Raw genomic sequence first — 21,244 nt, 5'->3', positions numbered from 1 at the left:
GGCCCGGCCTTTGGCTGTGTATTTTAATTCTGAATCTGCACATAAAGCCACAAACAAAATGATTGAATGACAGGCTGATGACAAGTTCCAATAAATGTCTACTAGCATGTTTACCAATGTGTATAAAATCCTGACTTCAGGGGATGCCAACACCAGCTCTTGAGTCTACCTGATGTATTTAGAAACCGAGTTTCATTGTGATAATATGTAGTTCATGTGTTTCCAAGCAGGAGGCAGTATGAAATATCAAACAGATCCCCCCCAAAATTTTCAGCATGATACTTCTTTCCTTCTAGAACATCTCCAAGGATATTTTGGAAAATGTTGGTGTTTATGCCTGCTAACATGAAATAGGAAATTAGAGAAAAGTTTCATAGAACAATAAAAATGAAAACAAAAAAAGTTTTCAGATCTATACCTATCTCAAGAAAATACATTTAAACCCAAAGAATTCATTTCGTGATAGACTAAAGGTTTTATGGAGACTTTTTTTTTTTAATGCTGTTAATATAAATAAACTAAGGAGAGGTTTTTGCAACAAATGACTCCACTTCTTATTGTCAGCCAGTCATATGAAGGCCGACTGGATGAAGCTCTATTGTTGCAGTTATGTTTTTAAAGATTACATAGTGGGCTGGAGAAATGGCTCAGAGATTAAGAGCATTTACTGTTCTTCCAAAGGTCCTGAGTTCAATTCCCAGCAACCACATGGTAGTTTACCACTACCTATAATGAGATCTGGTGCCCACTTCTGGTCTGCTGGCTCACATGCAGACAGAATACTATATAAATAATAAATAAATCTTTACCCCCCCCCCCAAAAAAAAAAGATCACATAGTTACTAAAATTTGGGGTTGAATAAACCAGAGCTCATTAAAGACCAAGAGGTTGACCTTTAGAGATAGGTGCTTTAATTTCACTATAACTGAAGGATGACTATTTTTAGCTTTTTGTTCTGCAGTAAGGTAGAATAATGAAAGTACAGCATGAACTGAGCTCTGTGTTCTGTGTCAGGCCTCATAGCCACGCTTTTGTGTGCCTAGGATTTGGCTCCCCGTGTTCTGAGTTTGTATATACAATGTGTTCCCCCCCCCCCTTCTTCTTCTACTTTGTTCATCACTTTGTGGAATAATTTCCAAAAACTTTAAAAGGTGAACTTTCTAGGTCTTGTTTGTCTTTCCTAGAGATGAGACTTTGGCAGCTTATACTTACAAAGGAGGCGTGTTGAAAAGTAAGTGTCGTAAGTGTGCCCTGTAAACATCGCAGCCTGTGCTGATGCACACCATGAGAATGCTTTTACCCACATGCCACAGAAGATGCTTTGGGAATTTGCATGACTTCTGTTTACACTTGAGGGCTGAGAGACAGTTGCACTAACTGAAGGACACTTTTCCTATACCCCAAATAGCCAGTATTTAAACTCCTGTCTTAGCAAAGTGTCAAACTTTTGCGCTTTTAGAACTTAAGAACCTTCAGAATTGATGGCAGTTACTCAAAACACTATGGTGATTTCGCTTCAAACCTGAGACTTTAATGTAATTTCCTATTTGCATTTAGGAAAACAAAGGTCTTCTATTTGTGTGTTGAAATCATTGACTTTAATAAATCATTCTTTATCTAAACCTGTTATCTGTATATCATTATAGGCTATGCCATGTTTATGCATAATTTGTTAAACATGGAAATAAATAAAAAGTTAAATAATGGGTTTTGTTGTGATATGTTCATATATGCATGTCACATGCCCAGGTTGTTGGCTTTTCCTCCCTGAGCCATTTTGGTCCCAGCCACTATTATCTTTTTATTTTTATTTTATTTTACTTTTGGGTTTTTCCAGACAGGGTTTTTCTGTGTAGCCTTGGCTGTCCTGGATTCACTTTGTAGACTAGGCTGGCCTCGAACTCACAGAGATCTGCCTGCCTCTGCCTTTCTGAGTTCTGGATTACAGGTGTGCACCACTGTGCCTCACCCAATGATTTTGGTTTCGATTTTCTCAGCTAAGACCATTGAACATCTTATAATGGATTTTAGCTATCCATGTCCTTTGCTGAAATATCTTCAGATATTTTGCTCAGTGACTTTTAAAGATTTTTATTTATTGTATATGACTACATTGTCATCAGATCACATTATAGATGGCTATGAGCCGTCATGTGGTTGCTGCAAATTGAACTCAGGACCTCTGGAAGAGCAGGTGGCACTCTTAACCACTGAGCCATCTCTCCAGCCCTGCTCAATGACTTTTTAAAAATTGCTGCTGTTGCTGCTGCTGTTATTGTTGTTAGTGGCCTTTGTGTGTGTGTGTTCTAAGTTTTTCAATGGACTTGTAAAATATTTTCTCCGATGCTATGACTTTTTTCATTCTTTTAATAGATTCTTTCCAAGAGCTTAAATTACTTATTTTTATGAATTCCAGTTCATTAGTGGTCCTCCTGCCTTTTAAGTGCTGATTTTGATCTTGCCATTTCTAGGTGAAATTCAGTTTGGTGATATTAGCAAATGCGGCACCTCAGTAGATCTCCCCAATGGTAACTTTGTAACTGACGTAGAAAGTAGTTCTTTCATACTCCTGTGCCTTGCTGGGTCTTAGCCTAGTCTACTTTGTGTCTCTAAGAATTTACCTAGTTTAGGCATCTCCTACAAGTAGAATCATACACTGTCATTTTATATCCAGTTTATTTCACAGGGCATAATGATCCCAGATTTTGTCCACATTGTAGCGTGTATCAGAACTCCATTATACTTCATGCAAAATAACGTCCACATCACATTTTGTCCATTCTTCTGCTGACAGTCAGGTTATTTCACCTTTCTCTTGTAAATAAAACGTTTTATGAATATTGCTATACATACAAGTATCCTTCTGGTCCCTACTCTTGATTCTTTTGTACAGTGCATACCATAAATAGAATTACTTACTGGTCTATATGGCAATTCTGTGTCGCCAAGCTAGTTCAGTGGCCGAGTGGCAGCAGTTATATTACATTCCCACCAGCAATGTCCACCAATCCTAGTTTCTCCATTTTCTTACCTGCATTGGGTAATTTGTGGTGGTAATGTTTTTGGTTGTTGTTGTTGAGGGGAGGGTGTTGTTTCTTTAGGAGGGACTGGTTTTGTTTTGTTTAATGTAGCTGTCCTAATAGGTTTGATGGCATTTCCTAAATGAATAATAACATTTGAACATCTTTTTGTGTGTTTGTTAGACTTTTGTATATATTGCTTGGGAAAATGTCTGTTCTAGTTTTTTGCTTGCTTGCTAAGTTTTAGGTTGGATTGTTCTTTTCATTCTTTCTCTCTTTCCGGGACGGGGGGGGGGAGGTCAATCTCAGGAGTTGTTCCTTGGGCGCACAGTACACCTTGCTTTTTCAAACAGCTGTCAGTGGCCTGGAGCTCGCCAAGTACACTAGACTGGCTGTCCTGCAAGCCTCAGGGATCCCCTGCATCCATCTCCCAAGTGCTAGGATTAAGCGGAGACTCTGGAAATCAAGCTCAAGTCCTCGTCCTTGCAAGACAAGCATGCCAATGACTGAGCCAACTCTATAGTCCTTTAAATTGGTGGCCTTTTTGTAGGAGCTGGTTGTTTTGTTGAATTGTTTTTTGGTGACAGTCATGTTGTGGAGTCCAGACTGGCCTTCACTTTGCATTCCTTCACCTCAGCCTGATGAGGACCGTGGAGGAGTAGAGGCTGCTGCGCCAGCTGTAGAAGTTAATGTGTTGTATGTCAGTACTTATCCTGTGTGTGTTTACAAGAATGTCACTTACTCTGTGGGTTGTCTTTTTATCCTTTGATAATGTCCTTTGCTCAATATATGAAAAGTTTTTGGTTTTTTTGTTTGTTTGTTTTTTCAAGTCAGGTTTTCTCTCTGTAGCCTTGACTATCCTGGACTTGCTTTGTAGACCAGGCTGGCCTTGAACTCACAGTGATCTGCTTATCTCTGCCTCCCAAGTACTAGAATTAAAGGCATGTGCATGCCACCTGGCGAAGAGTTTATTTTTATTATTTTTTTATTTTAAGATTTATTTATTTATTATGTGTACAGTATTCTACCCACTTGCCAGAAGAGGGCATCAAATCTCATTACAGATGGTTGTGAGCCACCATGTGGTTGCTGGGAATTGAACTCAGGACCTTTGGAAGAACAGTCAGCACTCTTAACCTCTGAGCCATCTCTCCAACCGAAAAGTTAATTAATTAATTTATTTGTTTGTTTGTTTATTTGTTTGTTTGTTTATTTATTTTTGGTTTTTCGGGACAGAGTCTCTCAGTGTTAGCTTTGGCTGTCCTGGACTCGCTTTGTAGACCGGCTGGCTTCGAACTCAACAGTGATCTGCCTGCCTCTGCCTCCCGAGTGCTGGGATTAAAGGCGTGCGCCACCACGCCTTGCCAAAAAAGTTAGTTTTTTAAAACAGAATTTCACCTTATTTTTCTTTTGCCTGAGTTTTTGTGTCATATTTTTTAAGAAGCTATTGTCAAGTTTAGAGACATGAGGATTTAGTTCCCTATATTATTCTAAGGTTTTTATTTTAACTCAAATTTAGTTTTCCACTTAATTTGAACTAATTTTTAGCTGGGTGAGGTGGTGCACACCTTTAATCCCTGCACTCCGGAGGCAGAAGCAGGTAGATCTTTATGTGTTCGAGGCCAGCCTGATCTACAAAGCAAGTCCAGGATAGCCGGTGCTGTTACACAGAGAAACCTTGCCTTGAAAACAGAATTATAAACTATATAAGATGAAGATCCAGCTCCATTCTGTTGTCAGTTACTGTCCAGTTGACCCCATTCTTGGAGAGATCCTTTCCCTTATGAAGAAGTATTGGCCTAGATGCTGGGGTTTGCTTCTGGACTCTCAGTTCGCTTCTGTTGGTGTGATACCTCCAGTTTTTTGTTTAGAACTGAATACATTGAATATTATATAGTGGGGTAAGTCTGGAAATCAGAGACTCTTCAGGAACTGCTTTTGGTGCTTGCTGCTGGACACAGTTGTCCACTGGTAGAGTGACTTGGTCACTGTATTTTTTAAGGTCATACTGAGCTCAGTCGTGAAGTTTACATTCTATCATGTCTGTGTTTTGCCTATGGCCTGACAAAGATTTCCTGTAGGATTTTTTTTTTTCCCCCTTAAGAAGTATGTCTTTTTTAATTAGCTGGTTTTGACCTTTTGAGCCAGGGTCCTACTACCTAGTTTAGAATGGCCTTGAATCTGTACTCTTCCTGCTGAGAACCAGGCCTTTAGACATGTGGTACTCCATTCAGTTCAACCTTTTATTTGTATTCATGTTTTTATATTTGAAATGAATTTCTTATGAATAGGTTATTATAATTGCATCTTTTTAAAATCTGTCTGATAATAACTGCTAGTCTCATATCAACCCTTTAATTGAGTTATCTTATGCTATTGATGAGTAGTTTTTGGTTTGGTTTCGCTTGTGTAGCCTTGGCTGTCTTGGGACTTGCCCTATGGACCAGGCTAGCCTCAAACTCACAGAGGCCTGCCTGCCTCTGCTTCCTAAGTCCTGTGATTAAAGGCAAGCACCAGGGCAGGTCTCAAAAAAAAAAAAAAAAAAAAAAAAAAAAAAACCCAAGCAAACAAAAATAAAGGCAAGCACCGCCACCTCCTGAATTTTTAAAATTAATTAATTTTTTAAAGATTTATTTATTGTGTCTACAACGTTCTGCCTGCGTGTATGCTTGTGCAACAGAAGAGGGCACCAGATCTCGTCATATATAGATAGTTGTGAACCACCATGTGGTTGCTGGGAATTGAACTCAGGACCTTTGGAAGAACAGCCGGTGCTCTTAACCTCTGAGCCATCTCTCCAGCCCCCAAATTAACTTTTTGAGACTGGTTCTCTACATAGACCTGGCTAGTTGGAGACACTATGTTGATTAGGCTGGCCTAGTCTCACAGAATAGCCTGCCTTTGCCTCCTGAGTGCTGGAATTAAAGGCGTTGTTACCATGCCTGACCCAGTATACTTGCTTCTTATCTGCTCTCTTGGTATTTGGTTTCCTTTTGTCCCTTAGTTGCTCTTCTCTCCCTACTTCCTGTTTGTTTGTTTTTCTTCTTCTTTTAAAACATGCATTGTCACTGGGCATTGGTGGCGCATGCCTTTAATCCCAGCACTGGGGAGCCAGAGGCAGGCAGATCTCTATGGGTTCGAGGCCAGCCTGCCCAAAACGCAAGTCCAGGACAGTCAGGGCTGTTATACAGAGAAACCCTGTCTCAAACAACAACAACCACAACACACACATACAAAACAAAAACATGCATTATCTCTTGCTGTTTGTTTTAGCTGCAGTGGATATGTGATGGGTCACTTGTCACATATTCTGACACTTCATCACCAAATAGGCAACCCCACCCCACTTGCTGAATCTGGCACTCAAGCAGAACTGTATTGAACACTGCAGTAGAGAAGCAAGAGATATTCACCCCCAAGAGCTTTGGATCCTACAAGAATGATTTGTAAGCAAGAGGGAGACATGATGGCAGTGGCATCCCAGATGGCAACTGCTAACATAGTGCGGAGCTAAATGGGTGATGAGAGTTTACCTGCATTCCAGTGAGTCGCAGTCCTAGAGGGCCACACTGGTGCTAGGGGCTCTAAAGCATTTTATAATCCTGTTTTGTTGTTGTTGTTTGTTTGTTTGTTTTTAAGTATAATGTTATAGTTTTGGTTGTTTTTAGAAAACTAAGTACTAGCAATTTAATTTGAAGGCCATTTCAACAACAGTCTTTGAAACAGAGTAATTTGTTGTTGTTGTTGTTGTTGTTGTCATTATTATTATTATAAATTTTAAATCACTGCTTTTTCAAAACTCACTTGTGTAGTGCCCTCACTGGTTCTCTTTCATTCTGTTTGTTACCTATCTGAGTGATCCAACTAGAGGAACCCAAAGAAACTAGAGCCTTATGTCTGCCTGTCCCCCCCCCCCCCTCCTTCCTTCCCTCCTTCCTTGAGTGCTTTGTCTCAGTGTGTATGCATGCATGCGCGCCCCTGCGGCGTGGCTGGGCCCTGAAGAAGTTAAAAGAGGGTGTTGCATCCCTGGACCTGGAGTTAGAGCCACAGTGTGTGTGCTGGGAACTGATCTTTATCCTCTGTGAAGGCAGTAAGTGCTCTTTACTGCTGAGCTGTCTTTCTAGAACCTGTATTTTCATTCTTGGGAGGAAAGCCCAGAAACTCTAACATTTTTAAATCTCAGAGGTTTGTTTGTTTTGTTTGATTGGTTGGTTTTTTGAGACAGGGATTCTCTGTGTAGCCTTGGCTGTCCTGGAACTTACATTGCAAACCAGGCTGTTCTCAGAGATTTGCCTGTTTCTGCCTCCCAAGAGCGGAGATTAAAGGTGTGTGCCACCACTTCCAGCTAAATCTCAGAGATTTTTAGCATACAGTTTTACATAAACATAAGGTTTTACATAGTCCTCTAATTCCCTAAAACAGCATTGAGTTTACTGCTCTTGAGGTTTCTTTATAACAGGATCGCAGCTACTGTTTAATCTCGTTTTCTTCTCCCTGTGTTTTGGCATATATCATGTATATAGTCTAGAAAACTTACTTTAAAGTTAGTAACCAAGAAATACAGCATGGTGAAACTAAAAGGTGCCTTTTATAGAAAATGTTCTTCCCTAGAATACTCCATTTTTAAAAAAGCACAGAAGGCTACACTGGAGGCACCAGTTTGCTTAGTAACTCAAACTTGTATGAGCAGTACCCATCTATGCTTATGAAAGCCTTGTTTATAAAACAAAGTTTGGATAATTTATGTCTTCAATGAGTTGATTAATAAAGTAAATTAGGTACACCTTCACTAGCACTGTGCTCAATGAAGAAAAGTCCTGACCATTGTCCACTCATTGTACCAAAAGAAAAAAGAAAAGAAACAAAGAACACTATATACATAATAACAAATATATCTTTTAAAATGTTTATCTAGTTATGTGCTGAATAAAGATGTTTTGGTCAGGGATAAATATACAATGGTTGTCTGGCTACATGACAGCTAGTGTCAGAAGTCTCTAGATTATAAAGTATATTTTACAATGTTTGCATGACAAGTAAATTGTCTAACGATACATTTCTTTTCTAAAAAATAAGTTCATTTATCTATGCATGTGGATGCTTTGCTTGCATGTATGTTAGTGTACTACATGCAATATACATGGAAGCCAGCAGAGACTATTACAACCCCTGGGAGTGGAGGTACAGATGGGTGTGAGTCACCATGTAGATGCTGGGAATTGAACCAGATCTTCTGGAAGGCAGCCAGTGCTCTTAACCTCTCTCTGAGCCGTCTCTCCAGCTTGTTCCCCCCCCCCCCCGACCCCCCAAGACAGGGTTTCTCTGTGTAGCCTTGGCTGTCCTGGACTCACTTTGTAGACCAGGCTGGCCTCAAAATCACATTTATCTGCCTGCCTCTGCCTCCCCAGTGCTTGGGATTAAAGGCATGCTCCACCACGCCTACCTTTTTTTTTTTTTAAAGAATCATCATTTTTAGTTTATGTGTATGGGTATTTTGCCTGTATGTTATATCTGTGTACCACATGTTTACAATGCTAAAAGAGGGCGCTGGATCCTCTGGAATTGGAGTTACAGACTGTTGTGAGCTGCCGTGTAGGTCCTGGGAAGTACATCCTCCCATGTCCTTTGGACCTGCACCTGCGCTCTTAACGCCTTTAACGGCTGAGCCATCTCTCCAGCCCGATTTTACTTTTTAAATGAGCAAAAAGATATAAGAAAATAATACAGGTTTATGGTATAATGTGATATTTCTCTATATGTAATGTAATGTTTATTAAATCATGTGTGTTTCTTCAGTTATTGCTTCTTTATAATGAAAACATTCCTTTACCCCAGCTTTTTTAAATGCACAGGATATCACTGTTACTTTCTAAATCCAGCTGTGGAGGAGCACATTGGGTCTTTTTACTCCTGTCTGTTTATGACTAGGTATTGATTGATTAGGGTTTGGGATGTGGGTCATCCAATAAAATATTTGCTGTGACCAAAAAAAGAAAAGAAAAGAAAGAAGATGGGCATGGTGGCGCACACCTTTAATCCCAGCACCTGGGAGGCAGAGGCAGGCAGATCTCTTTGAGTTCGAGGCCAGCCTGGTCTACAAAGGGAGTCCCTGACAGCCAAGGCTACACAGAGAAACACTGTCTCGAAAACAAAAAACAAAAACATGGAGACCTGGTTTGATTCCTTGGCACCCATGTCAAAAAGCCTTCTGTGTCTGTGCCTTCTGAGTATTCCCTTTGTATATTATTCCTCTCTTACACCAAAGGAAGTGGGTTGCATTTTTCTTTATCTTGTGTTTTAGTTTCTCTTACATTCTTGAATGATAGATTTTTTAAAATATATGTTAGTGTTCTGTCTGCATGTTTGTACATGCACCATATTTATGCCTGGTGTTCTGAGATGTCAGAAGAGGGAATTAGCCCCCCTGGAACTGGGGTTATGAATAGTTGAGCCACCATGTGGGAATTAAACATGTGTCCTCTGCAAGAGCAGCAATTGCTCTCAACCACAGAGCCATGTCTCCAGCTTCTAATATGGGAGGCTTACTCCATAGCCGTATATAGTGATTAGTTTCATTAGTTTTTGGTTATACTCTGTTATGGGCCTGCTTATTCAGGCATCTCTTGTGAGTAGATATTCTGTATAAAAAGGATATTTATGAACACCGAATAGCTGTATGGTGGAAATAAAGCATTGAGATTATGAATCAGTGGACACAGGTATAATATTCCAGGCAGAAAGATTAGAGATGTGAACATACACACTCTCAGAGCTATAGATATATAGTAATTCTACTTGAAATATCATTGGGCTTTAAAGGCCCTCAAAAGGTAGGTAGAGGCAGGCAGATCTCTGTGAATTGAAGGCCAGCTAAACTCTGTCTTTTAAAAAAAATTAGCGGTAACAACAGGACTTAGGATGGTTCAGTGGGTAAGAGCACTCTGTAAGCATAGGACCTGAGTTCAAATCCACACTGTTTACAGGAAAAAGTCAGGTGTGAACCTGCGTATAGCCCAGCAGTGCAGATGGATCCCAGGATCTCTGGCCAACTAGACTAGCTGAATTTTAAGCTTCAGGTTCAGTGAGAGATCATGTCCCAAGGGTGGAGATCAAGTGGAGGAAGACATCCAACATCGGCTGTGGTCTCCGCATGTATACACACACGCAACATGGCCCTAAAATATCCCAATAATTGGGAATCTGTCAAGATGACTGTGTATTAGAGCCTTGTTCTTGGAGGTGACGGCAAGGAATGAATATGGAGAAACTTAAATGTGATGGTAAAGCAAAATAAAGTATAGGAATTAAAAGTAGTGTTCTCACCCCGTGATAAAAGAGCAATGGAAGCTGAGCGTGGACACTTCAGAAATCCTGGTGCTGCAGAGGCTGATAGAGGAACATCACAGGTTTGGATGCAGACTGAGTCTTTCTTACCTCCCAAAAGCAGTCAATGGAAAAACAGCTTAAAAAAAAAAAAGTAACCTGGGTCCTTCTATTAGCAGGCAAACCTGTAAAATAGTGCTTTTTTTTTTTTTTTTTTTTTTTTTTTTTTTTTTTTTTAAAAAGGCGGGTTCTTTCTAGGCCTGGCTATCTTAGAATTCTTTGCTTCCTAAGTCTTGGGCTTAAAGGTTTGCACCACCATGCCTGGCTTGAAAGTATGCTTATTTAACAAATACCTGTAAGCAATTTGAAGTAACAGAAATTTAGCATTTTAAGATCATATAATAAGTTTCAAATGTATAAAATAATTATATAAAAACAACAAATAAAAAAAATTTATTCCAGCACTCGGGAGGCAGAGGCAGGCGGATCACTGTGAGTTTGAGGCCAGCCTGGTCTACAAAGTGAATCTGGGACAGCCAAGGCTACACAGAGAAACCCAGTCTACAAACAAACAAACAAACAAAATTTATGTCGTGGTCTTAATTAGTATAGGAATTTCCAAAGGTGATGGTTAATAGAGCAAACCACATGAAAATTTAACTTCAGAGATTTCTTGATTAATATATTTTATGTATGTGTGATAGGTGTGTATACATGTTCATGTATGAGGGCACATGTGATGTTTCGCTCATGAATGTTAGTGGACAATCTCTGGTGCGAGTCTTTGCCTTCTACTTTGTTTGCTTTTTACTTTGTCTCTTGTTTACCTCTGCATGGTTTCCAAGCTAGCTGGCTTGGAAGGATTTCTGGGAGGTTCTCTTGGCTCCAGCCCTCTCACTACAGAGTGCTGGGACTACAGACATGCACCACCACGTCTGGCTTTTGCATTGGTTCTGTGGGTCCAGTGATGTCATTGAACTTGTTCAGCAAGCACTAACAACTGCTGGGCCATCTCTCTGGCCCAGATTTAACTTTTATACCATCCAAAATTGGGGGGGGGGGGAAATTACCAGACTCTTAAGAAATATTTGTAGCAAATTTCCAAAGATTTTAATATTTTTGAATATGAAACCTTTATGCAGACATATAAGTAGGCACAGAGTAAGATTAGACAATTAACTAAATAAAAGGTTTAACAAAAACAAGCATTAAGAATTTTTTTAATGTAAATTAAACTACTAAGTAGTTACTGGGAGCCACACATTAAATTGGCAGCAGCTCCCTTGTGGACCAGAATAAGGGCATTTATTAGATGAATAAACTATTGCGGGCTGGTACATAAATACAGTTACTTAATACTCTTGTTATTATTCATGAAATCATTGGGGTTAGGGGTCTAGGGAGATGGAGAGAGCTTCGATCTCCACCTTGGTTTTTGAGATAGAGTCTTTTACTGAGCCTGAAGCTCCCATCCCGCTGCACATGCTGGCCATCAAGTGCCAGGGATCATTCCGTCTTTCCCAGCCCCAAGACTGGCTTTTTACATGGGTGCTGGGAATCCACACAAACTCCTACAAGATCTGTGCCCACTGAACCATCTGTGCAGTCTGTGAACATACTTTTTAAACATGAAATTATACATGTCTGAATTGATTGACTGGGAAGTAGGAGATGTGTAGCTATGCCACCTACACATATGAAACCCTGACAGCTTACTGCTTGCTAATCTCAGTGCCACCATCTGAAAGTGGCTTGGAGCTTGTCTTCATGATGGTCAGGTGGGTTGATGACACTGGATGGTCACTGTAGGCAATGGTAGTGTTCTTATCGTGGTCTATCTGGAGTATGTCAAAGAGTGACAGATGGCATGGGTAACAACAAAGGTTTGTCTCTATATGCTACTGGCTGTGGTTGTGCTTCATGTTCTGTGCTCTGGGATGGAGGCAGCGGGGCAAAAAGATGGTGGAACTTCATTGACTGAAGGCCATTGTCATTTGCTTTGAGTTGGGCCAGTACCCAGGGGCTCCTGATATTTTGAGCAAAAATAAATGCTGTGAAAGAGAGTGTTTGGATATGGTGGCCTTTTGAGTGTCACAGGCTAGGGTGTGTCAAGAAAAATGTCTGAACGAAAAGGTGAAGGCTTTCATGCTTTCCAATACTTGAAAAATGGTTGCTCTAGATGAGATTAGGCCAGTGTCTTTCGGCACCAGTAGGTGGACTCTCTAGCATTGCAGATCTTATTAAGTCATTATAGGATAAAAGAAGCAGCCACATTGTTTTAGCCATCATCTTGTCTTTCTAAATCTGCTCCTATCTGTTTTATTTGTTTTTCAAGACAGGGTTTCTCTGTGTAGCCTTGGCTGTCCTGAACTCTCTTTTGTAGACCAGGCTGGCCTCAAACTCACAGAGATCCGCCTGCCTCTGCCTCCCAGAGTGCTGGGATTAAAGGTGTGCGCCACTGCCCTTGGCTATCTGTACCCATCGGAAGCTTCACAGTAGTCACATATTTGAAAATTAGTCTAAATTTTTGCCTGGTGAATAATACGAGTTTTTGTACTTGGGAGATTATTTTAGCGCTGTTTTAGAGTGGAGCCAAAGATTTAAGTTAGGCCAGGCCTGCTGAGGAGAAACATCCCCATCAAGGATCCTCTGAGAAAGAAGCCAGCCGCTTAGGTTGCTGACAGAGGCCAGTCGCTTTTCTGCACGCTGCTCCCTGGTTATTGGCCATTGCCAGTTGTCATTTCACAACTGCGGTAACTTTTTCTGGTTAGCAACCGTTCCTTGGTGATAGATTCTTTAAGAAAAAGCCTCTCCCCACACGTGAAACAGAAATGCAAATCTAGCCTTTGAAAGATGCTGCTTCTGCACTGAGATGTAATTTTAGACCTGTGCTCTTTTCCATTGGTGGTGGTGCAGATTTTTTGATGAAGCAAGCTGCAATCGGGGTGGCTTACATGCTTCTTGCAAGTAGAACAAATCCAGTTAAACTAGAGATTGAAATTAGCTAGCGGTTAGCTTCTCTGCAGTCTTAGCCCTCAGCCAAGAATTCATGGTGATAACTCTTAGTGATTCTTTTGTTGTAGAAAATTATCTTGGAAAGGTGCAGTTCAATTTCTTTCCCCTTAAAAACAGGACTTTAATGTACCCAGTCTGACCTTTTAAAACTCTGTATGTAAACGGATGGTATAACAATTGAGATGTATTATGAATATTATCAATTAAAAACTCAGTATGAGCCGGGCGTGGTGGCGCACGCCTTTAATCCCAGCACTCGGGAGGCAGAGGCAGGTGGATCGCTGTGAGTTCGAGGCCAGCCTGGTCTACAAAGTGAGTCCAGGATGGCCAAGGCTACACAGAGAAACCCTGTCTCGGAAAAAAAAAAAACCAAAAAACTCAGTATGTAGCCGAGAATAACCTTGACCTCTTGAGCCTCCAGCTTCTCCCTCTTGAGTACTGAGATTACTGATGTGTGCCACCACACCCAGTTGATGTGGTACAGGGGTTTGCCAGGCAAGCAGCCTACCAATGAGGAGCCACATCCCAGGCCTGTTATTTCTTAATGTTTACAAGTTACCTATTTATTCAACCGTCACTCTGTGCTTGGCACCCGGACCTTGTGTACACGTCTGTGTGTACACGTCTGTGTGTGCGCGTGAGTGCCTGCCTGCATGTCTCTTGGAAAGCCAATGGCTTGGTGTTGATCCTAGCCTAGTCGGGGAATTCCTTGTCCTACAAGGACACGTGCTAACCTGCCTGCTTGCTGGCTTTCTTTTCTCCTCGTCCTCCATTCTTTTTGTTGTTGTTCTTGTGTTTTTTTTTTTTTATACCTTGTTTATTTTTTGAGAAGTGAACGAAATAAGAGAAGCTGTATATGATATTGTAAAAAACATGTATGGGGTCTAGGTGTGGTGGTACACACTGGTGGTCACAGCATTTAGGATCTAGGCACAGAAGAATTATGTTTGAGGCTGACCTTGGCTACATAGCATCATGGCAAGACCCTAGCTCAAAACAGTCAAGCCTAATATAAACAGAAGACAATGAAATTTTTCCTTTACTTTAAAAACCAAATACAATTTCACCTGTGCAGATATCAAAGCAGGTATGTTTGTTTATTCGCTCAGAAACTGTATATTTAAATGAATTTATATAATTACATTTTAAATGAAATTAATGTTACAGAAATGTGCATATAATTAGACAACTTTTGGTTGTGCTCTAATGTTTGATATGTATTTTCTGAATTTGAATTCTAATGAGCTATTTCTGGAATTAAACCTCTTAACTTTTTGTGTGATATATCACATCTAGCATATTTGTTAATTCTTGGTGCCTTCATTGTCTGGTCTCTAGGATATACTCTAGTTAATTAATGATGGGGCTCTGGCTATTGTCTTCGGTACTGAGAAACTTCAAGGTTATTAAAATGTAACTCTTTTCTTCTTCAGCATCAGACAACAGCCAGCGCTTTCGGGAAACCTGTTTTGCATTTGCCTTGACACCACAACAGGTGCAGCAGATCAGCAGTTCCATGTAAGTCACCTTCAGTCTGACTTGCAGTTTGATGTAAGCCAGGACCAATGTAGGAAATGGTAAATGGGTTCAGCCTCCAGCATCTCCCTCTCCTCTTCGTGCGCTCTCTCTCTCTCTCTCTCTCTCTCTCTCTCTCTCTCTCTCTCTCTCTCTATCTCTCTATCTCTATCTCTATCTCTATCTCTATCTCTATCTCTATCTCTATCTCTATCTCTCTCATGCGCACGCGCGGGCACTCTTGACATTTCTGGTATTTGGGAATGGTATGACAATGTCTTCATGTATATATATTTAAAAATAATTTTTATTCTTACTCTATTTTAGGGATATTTCTGGGACCAAATGTGACTTCACAGTGCAGGTCCAATTAAGGTACAGTGTTGACTATAATACATATTCAAATTAATTTTTCAAAAAGTCTCAATTTTCAACAAATGTATTGCAGATATTAGGTGAGCTACCTAAGAAGAGAAAGCATCGTGAGAGACTCTGCTTATTGCCCCATTTGGGTCTTCTCCATAGTGGTCCTCAGGTGTTTGGGAAGCTGCAACTGATGGTGCCTTTAAAGACACTTGAAGTGTTAAGGTTTGCGTGGCTGTGCTGGTATGAGCATTGGCCCAGTATTTGGGAGGAAGCTCTGGAGCATCTTTGTGAATTCAGCTTTGCCTTCTCTACCAAAGAGGCAGACAGTCCACCAGTCTGCAGTCCTCATGCACAGACAGTCTAACCCGCCCCATCCTGTTTCACTGTGATTTAGTGTGCCCTAGTTCAGAGCCCATGTAAGTGAGACATTTTATTATGTTCCCAGAAATGTACAGCAGCATGTCAATGCAGGCTTGCAGCCTCCTTCTCAAGCTTTGTTTTTAGACCCTTCCATTCCCTCTGAGGGCATCTAAGAAATCTTTTTTATCTTTCTCTTAAGATTTATTTATTTTTATTTCATGTGCATTGGTGTTTTGCCTACATGTATGTCTGTGTGAGAGTGTCAGAAATCCTAGAACTGGAGTTATAGACATGTGGGTGTTGAGAATTGAACATGGGTCCTCTGCAAGAGGATGGCTTTGATAACCACTAAGCTAGCTCTTAAGCTCTCTAGCTTTTTTTTTTTTCCCCCTTTTTTCTTTTTTTAAACCTATATAAACCACTTTGGTTTTTTTCCATGTCTGGATAGAATAAGAGAAGGGAACAAAACAGTTGATGTCTTCAGTGAGTCGTTTTCGCTGTAAACCTGGCAACAACAGTCACATATAGATTGAAATTGCACCAGTGGGCCAGAAAAGAGCTCAGTCTGCACACCAGCCCAGCTTCATGGAGCCATGCAATACCTCTCACTTCACCTCTGTACTCGTGAGATAAAACTTGCTGAGAAAGCCTAGAGATTGGCAGGACTTAGGCGCTTTTACACACTAAAGCAACAGGACAAGCCTTAATTAAGACTTGTTTCTAAGAGGCATTGACAAAGGTGTGATTGTGCCTGAATGGTACTTCACCCTCTTGTCAGGAGCAGACTATGAAACGGAATCAACAAACCAAAGAATAAAAGGCAGTGCCCTCATAATGAATTGCATGGTACTGCAATATTCTGTACTTCTTGTGTCTGCATATTTTCCGCACCTTGATTTATGTTTTTTGTTTGCTTGTTTCTTGTATTTTGGAGACAAGGTTTCTCTGTGTATCCTTGGCTGGCCTCAGACTCATAGAGATCTGCCTGCCTCTGCCACCTGAGCGCACTACCACACCTGGCTTATTTGTTTGTTTATTTGCTGTGAGTGTGTGTACCTTTACCTGTTCAGTTGTCTCTCAAGAGTCGAGTTGTTGTTACTTGTTTGCTTTTGAGGTAGAGTCTCACATTGTAACCTGAAAGACCTGAAATTTACAGCAGTCCTGCCTGTCTCCCCAGTGCTGGGATTACTGGTGTGAGCTACCACTCCCAGTTACTATTTTCCCACTTGTTTCAAATGTTGCTTTTTGCGCATATTTACTTGTGGCTCCACACTAGAGCTGCCATTGTCTCTTCCTTCTTAGCGTCCTCCACCCAGTGCATACCGTTGGCTAGAAGTCCCACTGTCTTCATCTTATCTAGGCTTCCAAGACCAAAATAAAATGTGAAAACCGTAGTTTAGATGCGATGTAGTGAGTATGCTTGGTATTTCATATTCATATGCAACTGTTTTGGCTCACGTTTTGAAGGAAGCTGTCTTAGGGTTACTATTGCTGTTATGAAACTGTCATGACCCAAAACAACTTAGGGAGGAAAGGGTTTATTTGTCTGCATATCCTGAGTCACAGTCCCTTGAGGGAAGCCAAGGCAGAAACTCACACTGGGCAGGAGCCAGGAGGCAGGAGGTGATGCAGAGGCCTTGGAGGAACACTGATCATGAGCTTACCTCTTATTGTTTGACAGCGTGTTTTTGTTGTTGTTGTTGCTTTGTTCTATTTTTTGAGACAGGGTTTCTTTACATAACCTTGGCTGTCTTGGAACTTCCTATGTAGACCAGGCTGGCCTCAGACTCAGAGGGATCCACCTACCTCTGCCTCTCAAGTGCTGGGATTAAAAGTGTGTGCCCCCACACCCTGCTTTCTTACAGTAGTCAAGGCCACCAGCCCAGAAGTGGCCCCAGCCCACCATAGGCTGGATCCTTCCACATCAATCACTAACTAAGAAAATGCCCCGTGGGCTTGCCTACAGCCTCATCTTAGAGAAGCGTTTCAGGTTCCCTCGTCTTAGATGATGCCAGCTTGTTAAAGTTGACATAAGATTAACCAACACAGCAGCTAATTTAGAAATTCCAAGGGAATCTTGACAGTTAAAATGGTTTCGCTGGGGCTAGAGAGATGGCTTAGTGGCAGCGCTTGGGAGGCGGAGGCAGGTGGATCTGAGTTTGATGCCAGCCTGGACTACAAAGTGAGAGTAAGTAGCCAAGGCTACACAGAGAAACCCTAACAACAACAACAACAACAAAAGGGGAAAAAGAAAAGAAAAGAAAAAGCACTTGCTGCTCTTACAGAGGATCAGAATTTGGTTACCAGCAGCTCACAGCTCCCTGGAACTGCAGAACTCCAGATCAGGGGATCTGTGGCCTTCTTCTGGCCTCCCCACCTGCACACTTTGTTCTTACAAATACGTAGAAGACTGTTGTATCCCTTCCCCCTTTTTCTTAATTTAATTTTTTGTTTGAATCTGGTTTTTATTATGTAGCCCTGGCTGGCCTTCAATTTGCTATATAGACCAGGGTGGTTCAAACACACAGAGATCTGGGATCTCACAGAGTGCTAAGATTAAAAGTTGTAAGACATCATACTCAGCCTTTCTTAGCCATTTTATCTTGTTTCCTCTTGTTTTATTTTATTTTATTTTGGTTTTTCGACACAGTTTCACTGTAGTCTTGCCTGTCCTGAAACCAACTTTTGTGGACCAGGCTCACCTCGAACTCACAGAGATCTGCCTTCCTCTGCCCCCCAGAGTGCTGGGATTACAGGTGTGCACCACTGTGTCCAGCTTCTCAGCCAATTTAAACTAAAATTTATCTCCAGATCTTTATGGACAAAAACTGCCTAAAACATTTTGTGCTGTTTTTGACATTTGTTAAGTCAGTCTTTGTGTCTTAATACAGTCGTCCTCACTCACCTTGTCTTTCCGTCTTCCCATTGCTAAGACTCTGTGTTATTTGAGATGTATGTGCTCTTTCTGGTATCTCATTATGAATGTTGATCTAAATCATGAAAAATAATTTGGTTATTACTAAACATCTAGTCTGTTTTCGCTTATGGACCTCTTGCTCCCGCCCTTGTGAAGCATGTCACAGAAACTGTCTGCTGTTGGTCCCTCTTCTGCCTTCATGTTTTTCGAAAGCTAGGGTCACTGTATAAATTACTCTTTTCCTACAGGTGCAGGTATCGTAGTGCTTATGTTTGAATTTATTACTGCACTGGAATAATTATGAGCTGTGGCATCCTTTTATTATTGTAAGTCACTTGTAGTGACAGACTCTTACCATTCTGGCACTCAGGAGGCAGAAGCAGGATCTTACCAGCCTGGGTAGTAATCTGGGTAATCACCTGTCTCAAAAATAAAAACAAAAGTAGCAACACAGGCACGCACGCACACTCATGGTCTGACATGGCAAAGTGATTCCTTTACTTGCACATTCCAGCACTGCTCTCAGCTGGCCAGCGAAGGCCTCTCAGAGCAGATGACTACAGTGACGGCTGTGCTACAGAATAAGCAGGGAGGGCCCAAAGTGCCACGAGCTCACTGGAAAAATGGGGTGAAGTACAGGTGTGTATTGGGGATAGGAAATAATTTTTTAAAGCTATTTCTCTTGCTCAATAAAAGTCAACAGAATGAGAAGTTACAAGTTTTGTAGTAAGCCTTGGTTTTTCCCAAAAAATTATTCATTTAATTTTTAAAAATGTTTTGTGAGTTTTTAAAACAGTGTTCTAATTTATGCAAAAGTAGCCCAAAGGCTTGATTCTCATAGTGAAAGGGCTTCTTGGCTCACTGGTCAGAACTGGTCTCAGAGGTGGGCTTTGGCCCTGAGATCATGTTTCCAGTGTATTCTACTGAGAACCAGAAAACTGTTTCAGAGGCTATGTCAGAACCTCTGCATGCTCTGCCTTCCTCTTGGATTTCTGAGTATGAACATGTTTGACACTCTGGGAAGATCTTTGCTACAGAAGCTTTATTTGTTTTGATTTGGATTTTTAAAAGTTTATTCAATTACAGAGCCTTAAAAAGAAAACAAAAAAAGATTTATTGAAACTTGGTGAAGCCTCCTCAACCCTAGACAAAGAACTACAGGTAACTGAGGAGTGCTGAGAGCAGGAGAGGTAGTGTTCGCCAGGGAAGAGCACAGCAGGTAGTCACCCAAGACATGAGCATACAAGCAATGGCATATGGGTTGAGCATGGTGTGTTATGTGTGTGTTTAGAAACGCACAACGACGGGGGGGGGGGGGGCCACACGGGCACACACAGAGGTTGTTTTTACTGTGACTAGGTTTATGAGATTGAAGGACTGCTCCAAGAGACAACTGGATCCCAAGCCGTGTGAAGTGGACATGCACAGCACTTACACTCACTGCTTTCGAAACAGGAGGCAGCTTTGCAATGCTTGTTCTCACTCTAGTCACTGCTCCAGACACTGAGAAGTAAATTGTTTACTGTCAGTTCCTTATTACTTCCTCTCCCCAGCATAGACTCAGTCTGTTACAACCGCACAGAACCAGGAGGCAGCTGTGAAATCCCTCCAGTATCAGAGTGCACTATAGCTCTGTGCAGTTGTGACTCATAACTCAGCTTTGTGTTTGTTTTTATTTGGTTGAGAATGGGTCCAGGTGTGGTTGGTCTGTGTGTGTAAGTTTGCTGGACTTTCAACATTTAAGTAGTAGATTTATACATATTCGTAGTAACTTGGAACACTGTTATCTACTTATATTTTATGCATTTGTGAACTATGTAAATTCTTAATGTTTTTCAACATCTAGACTGACTCATTTTCTTCCAGTTTGTTTAAAGCATCACAAATTTATACCTCTGTTCAAAGGTCAACTTTGTTTTAAAAGCCTGTTTGTCTATGTTTATTCTTCATGTAAAACATACTGTTTTTATTTGCTCTTTTTCTGTTTTAAAATTGATCATCTTTCAAGTTAACTATCAAATAAAAAATGTTAGAGGTTATCTTTTAATAAGGAAAATTAAACTTGATCTTTGCTGTTTAGGTTTTGTTTGTCAGAAACCAGTTGTCCACAAGAAGATCACTTCCCACCCAATCTTTGTGTGAAAGTGAATACAAAACCTTGCAGCCTTCCAGTAAGTTCTAAAAGCAATTTTTGAATTACATTACCTGTGTGATTATTACATAAGTCACCTTAGATGTTTTTAATTATCATTTCTGAGACTAAGGATGCTTGGTGGGTAGTCAAGTGCCTGTTTAGTATAAAAAGACCCTAGGTTCAGCCCCTCTACCACAGGAAGGAGGCGTTCTGTACTTATGTCAGGGTGTCATCATATGTGGCTAGGTGAGCTTTGCTGACTTCAGTGAGCAGTTGTGGTATGAACCTGGAGAGAAAATTGTAGTATTTGAATTGCCCACAGTAGGTAGCATCCGTGTTATTCTGTGTTTATGGGAGATGTATTGTTAGTCGCAGCTATATGCCCGTGGGCCTGTATGCCCGTAGTAGAGTAGGGTTGAGATACTGCTGTGCCTTAGATGGGGTGAGGATGGGAGCCGTGTTTGGTTCCCTCAGAAAAGCTCCTTATTTACTATGAACTCATTCTGATTCTTAGATTTAAGAGACTTTGGATTCTACTACAGATATTTTTCTCAGGGTTAAAATGAGGCTGGTAGGTTATTTAGAGAGACCAT

The 21,244-nt window shown here is 40.9% G+C and overlaps 1 protein-coding gene across 1 annotated transcript in view; it reads left to right on the top strand.

Annotated features, from left to right (window-relative positions):
* Pias1 (protein inhibitor of activated STAT 1) overlaps window positions 1-21,244 on the top strand; it is a 111,992-nt gene that overhangs the window by 50,417 nt on the left and 40,331 nt on the right. The window contains exons 3-5 of the mRNA XM_051156628.1: window positions 14,793-14,877; window positions 15,202-15,249; window positions 20,598-20,688. Of these exons, the coding sequence (XP_051012585.1) occupies window positions 14,793-14,877; window positions 15,202-15,249; window positions 20,598-20,688 (224 nt within the window). The remainder of the gene's footprint in view (window positions 1-14,792; window positions 14,878-15,201; window positions 15,250-20,597; window positions 20,689-21,244) is intronic.

The sequence above is a fragment of the Acomys russatus genome, chromosome 14 (assembly GCF_903995435.1).
Source record: "Acomys russatus chromosome 14, mAcoRus1.1, whole genome shotgun sequence".
NCBI classification, from domain to species: Eukaryota; Metazoa; Chordata; class Mammalia; order Rodentia; family Muridae; genus Acomys; species Acomys russatus.
The sequence above is the reverse complement of the archived record's forward strand: the minus strand, read 5'-3'. Positions and strand labels throughout refer to the sequence as shown.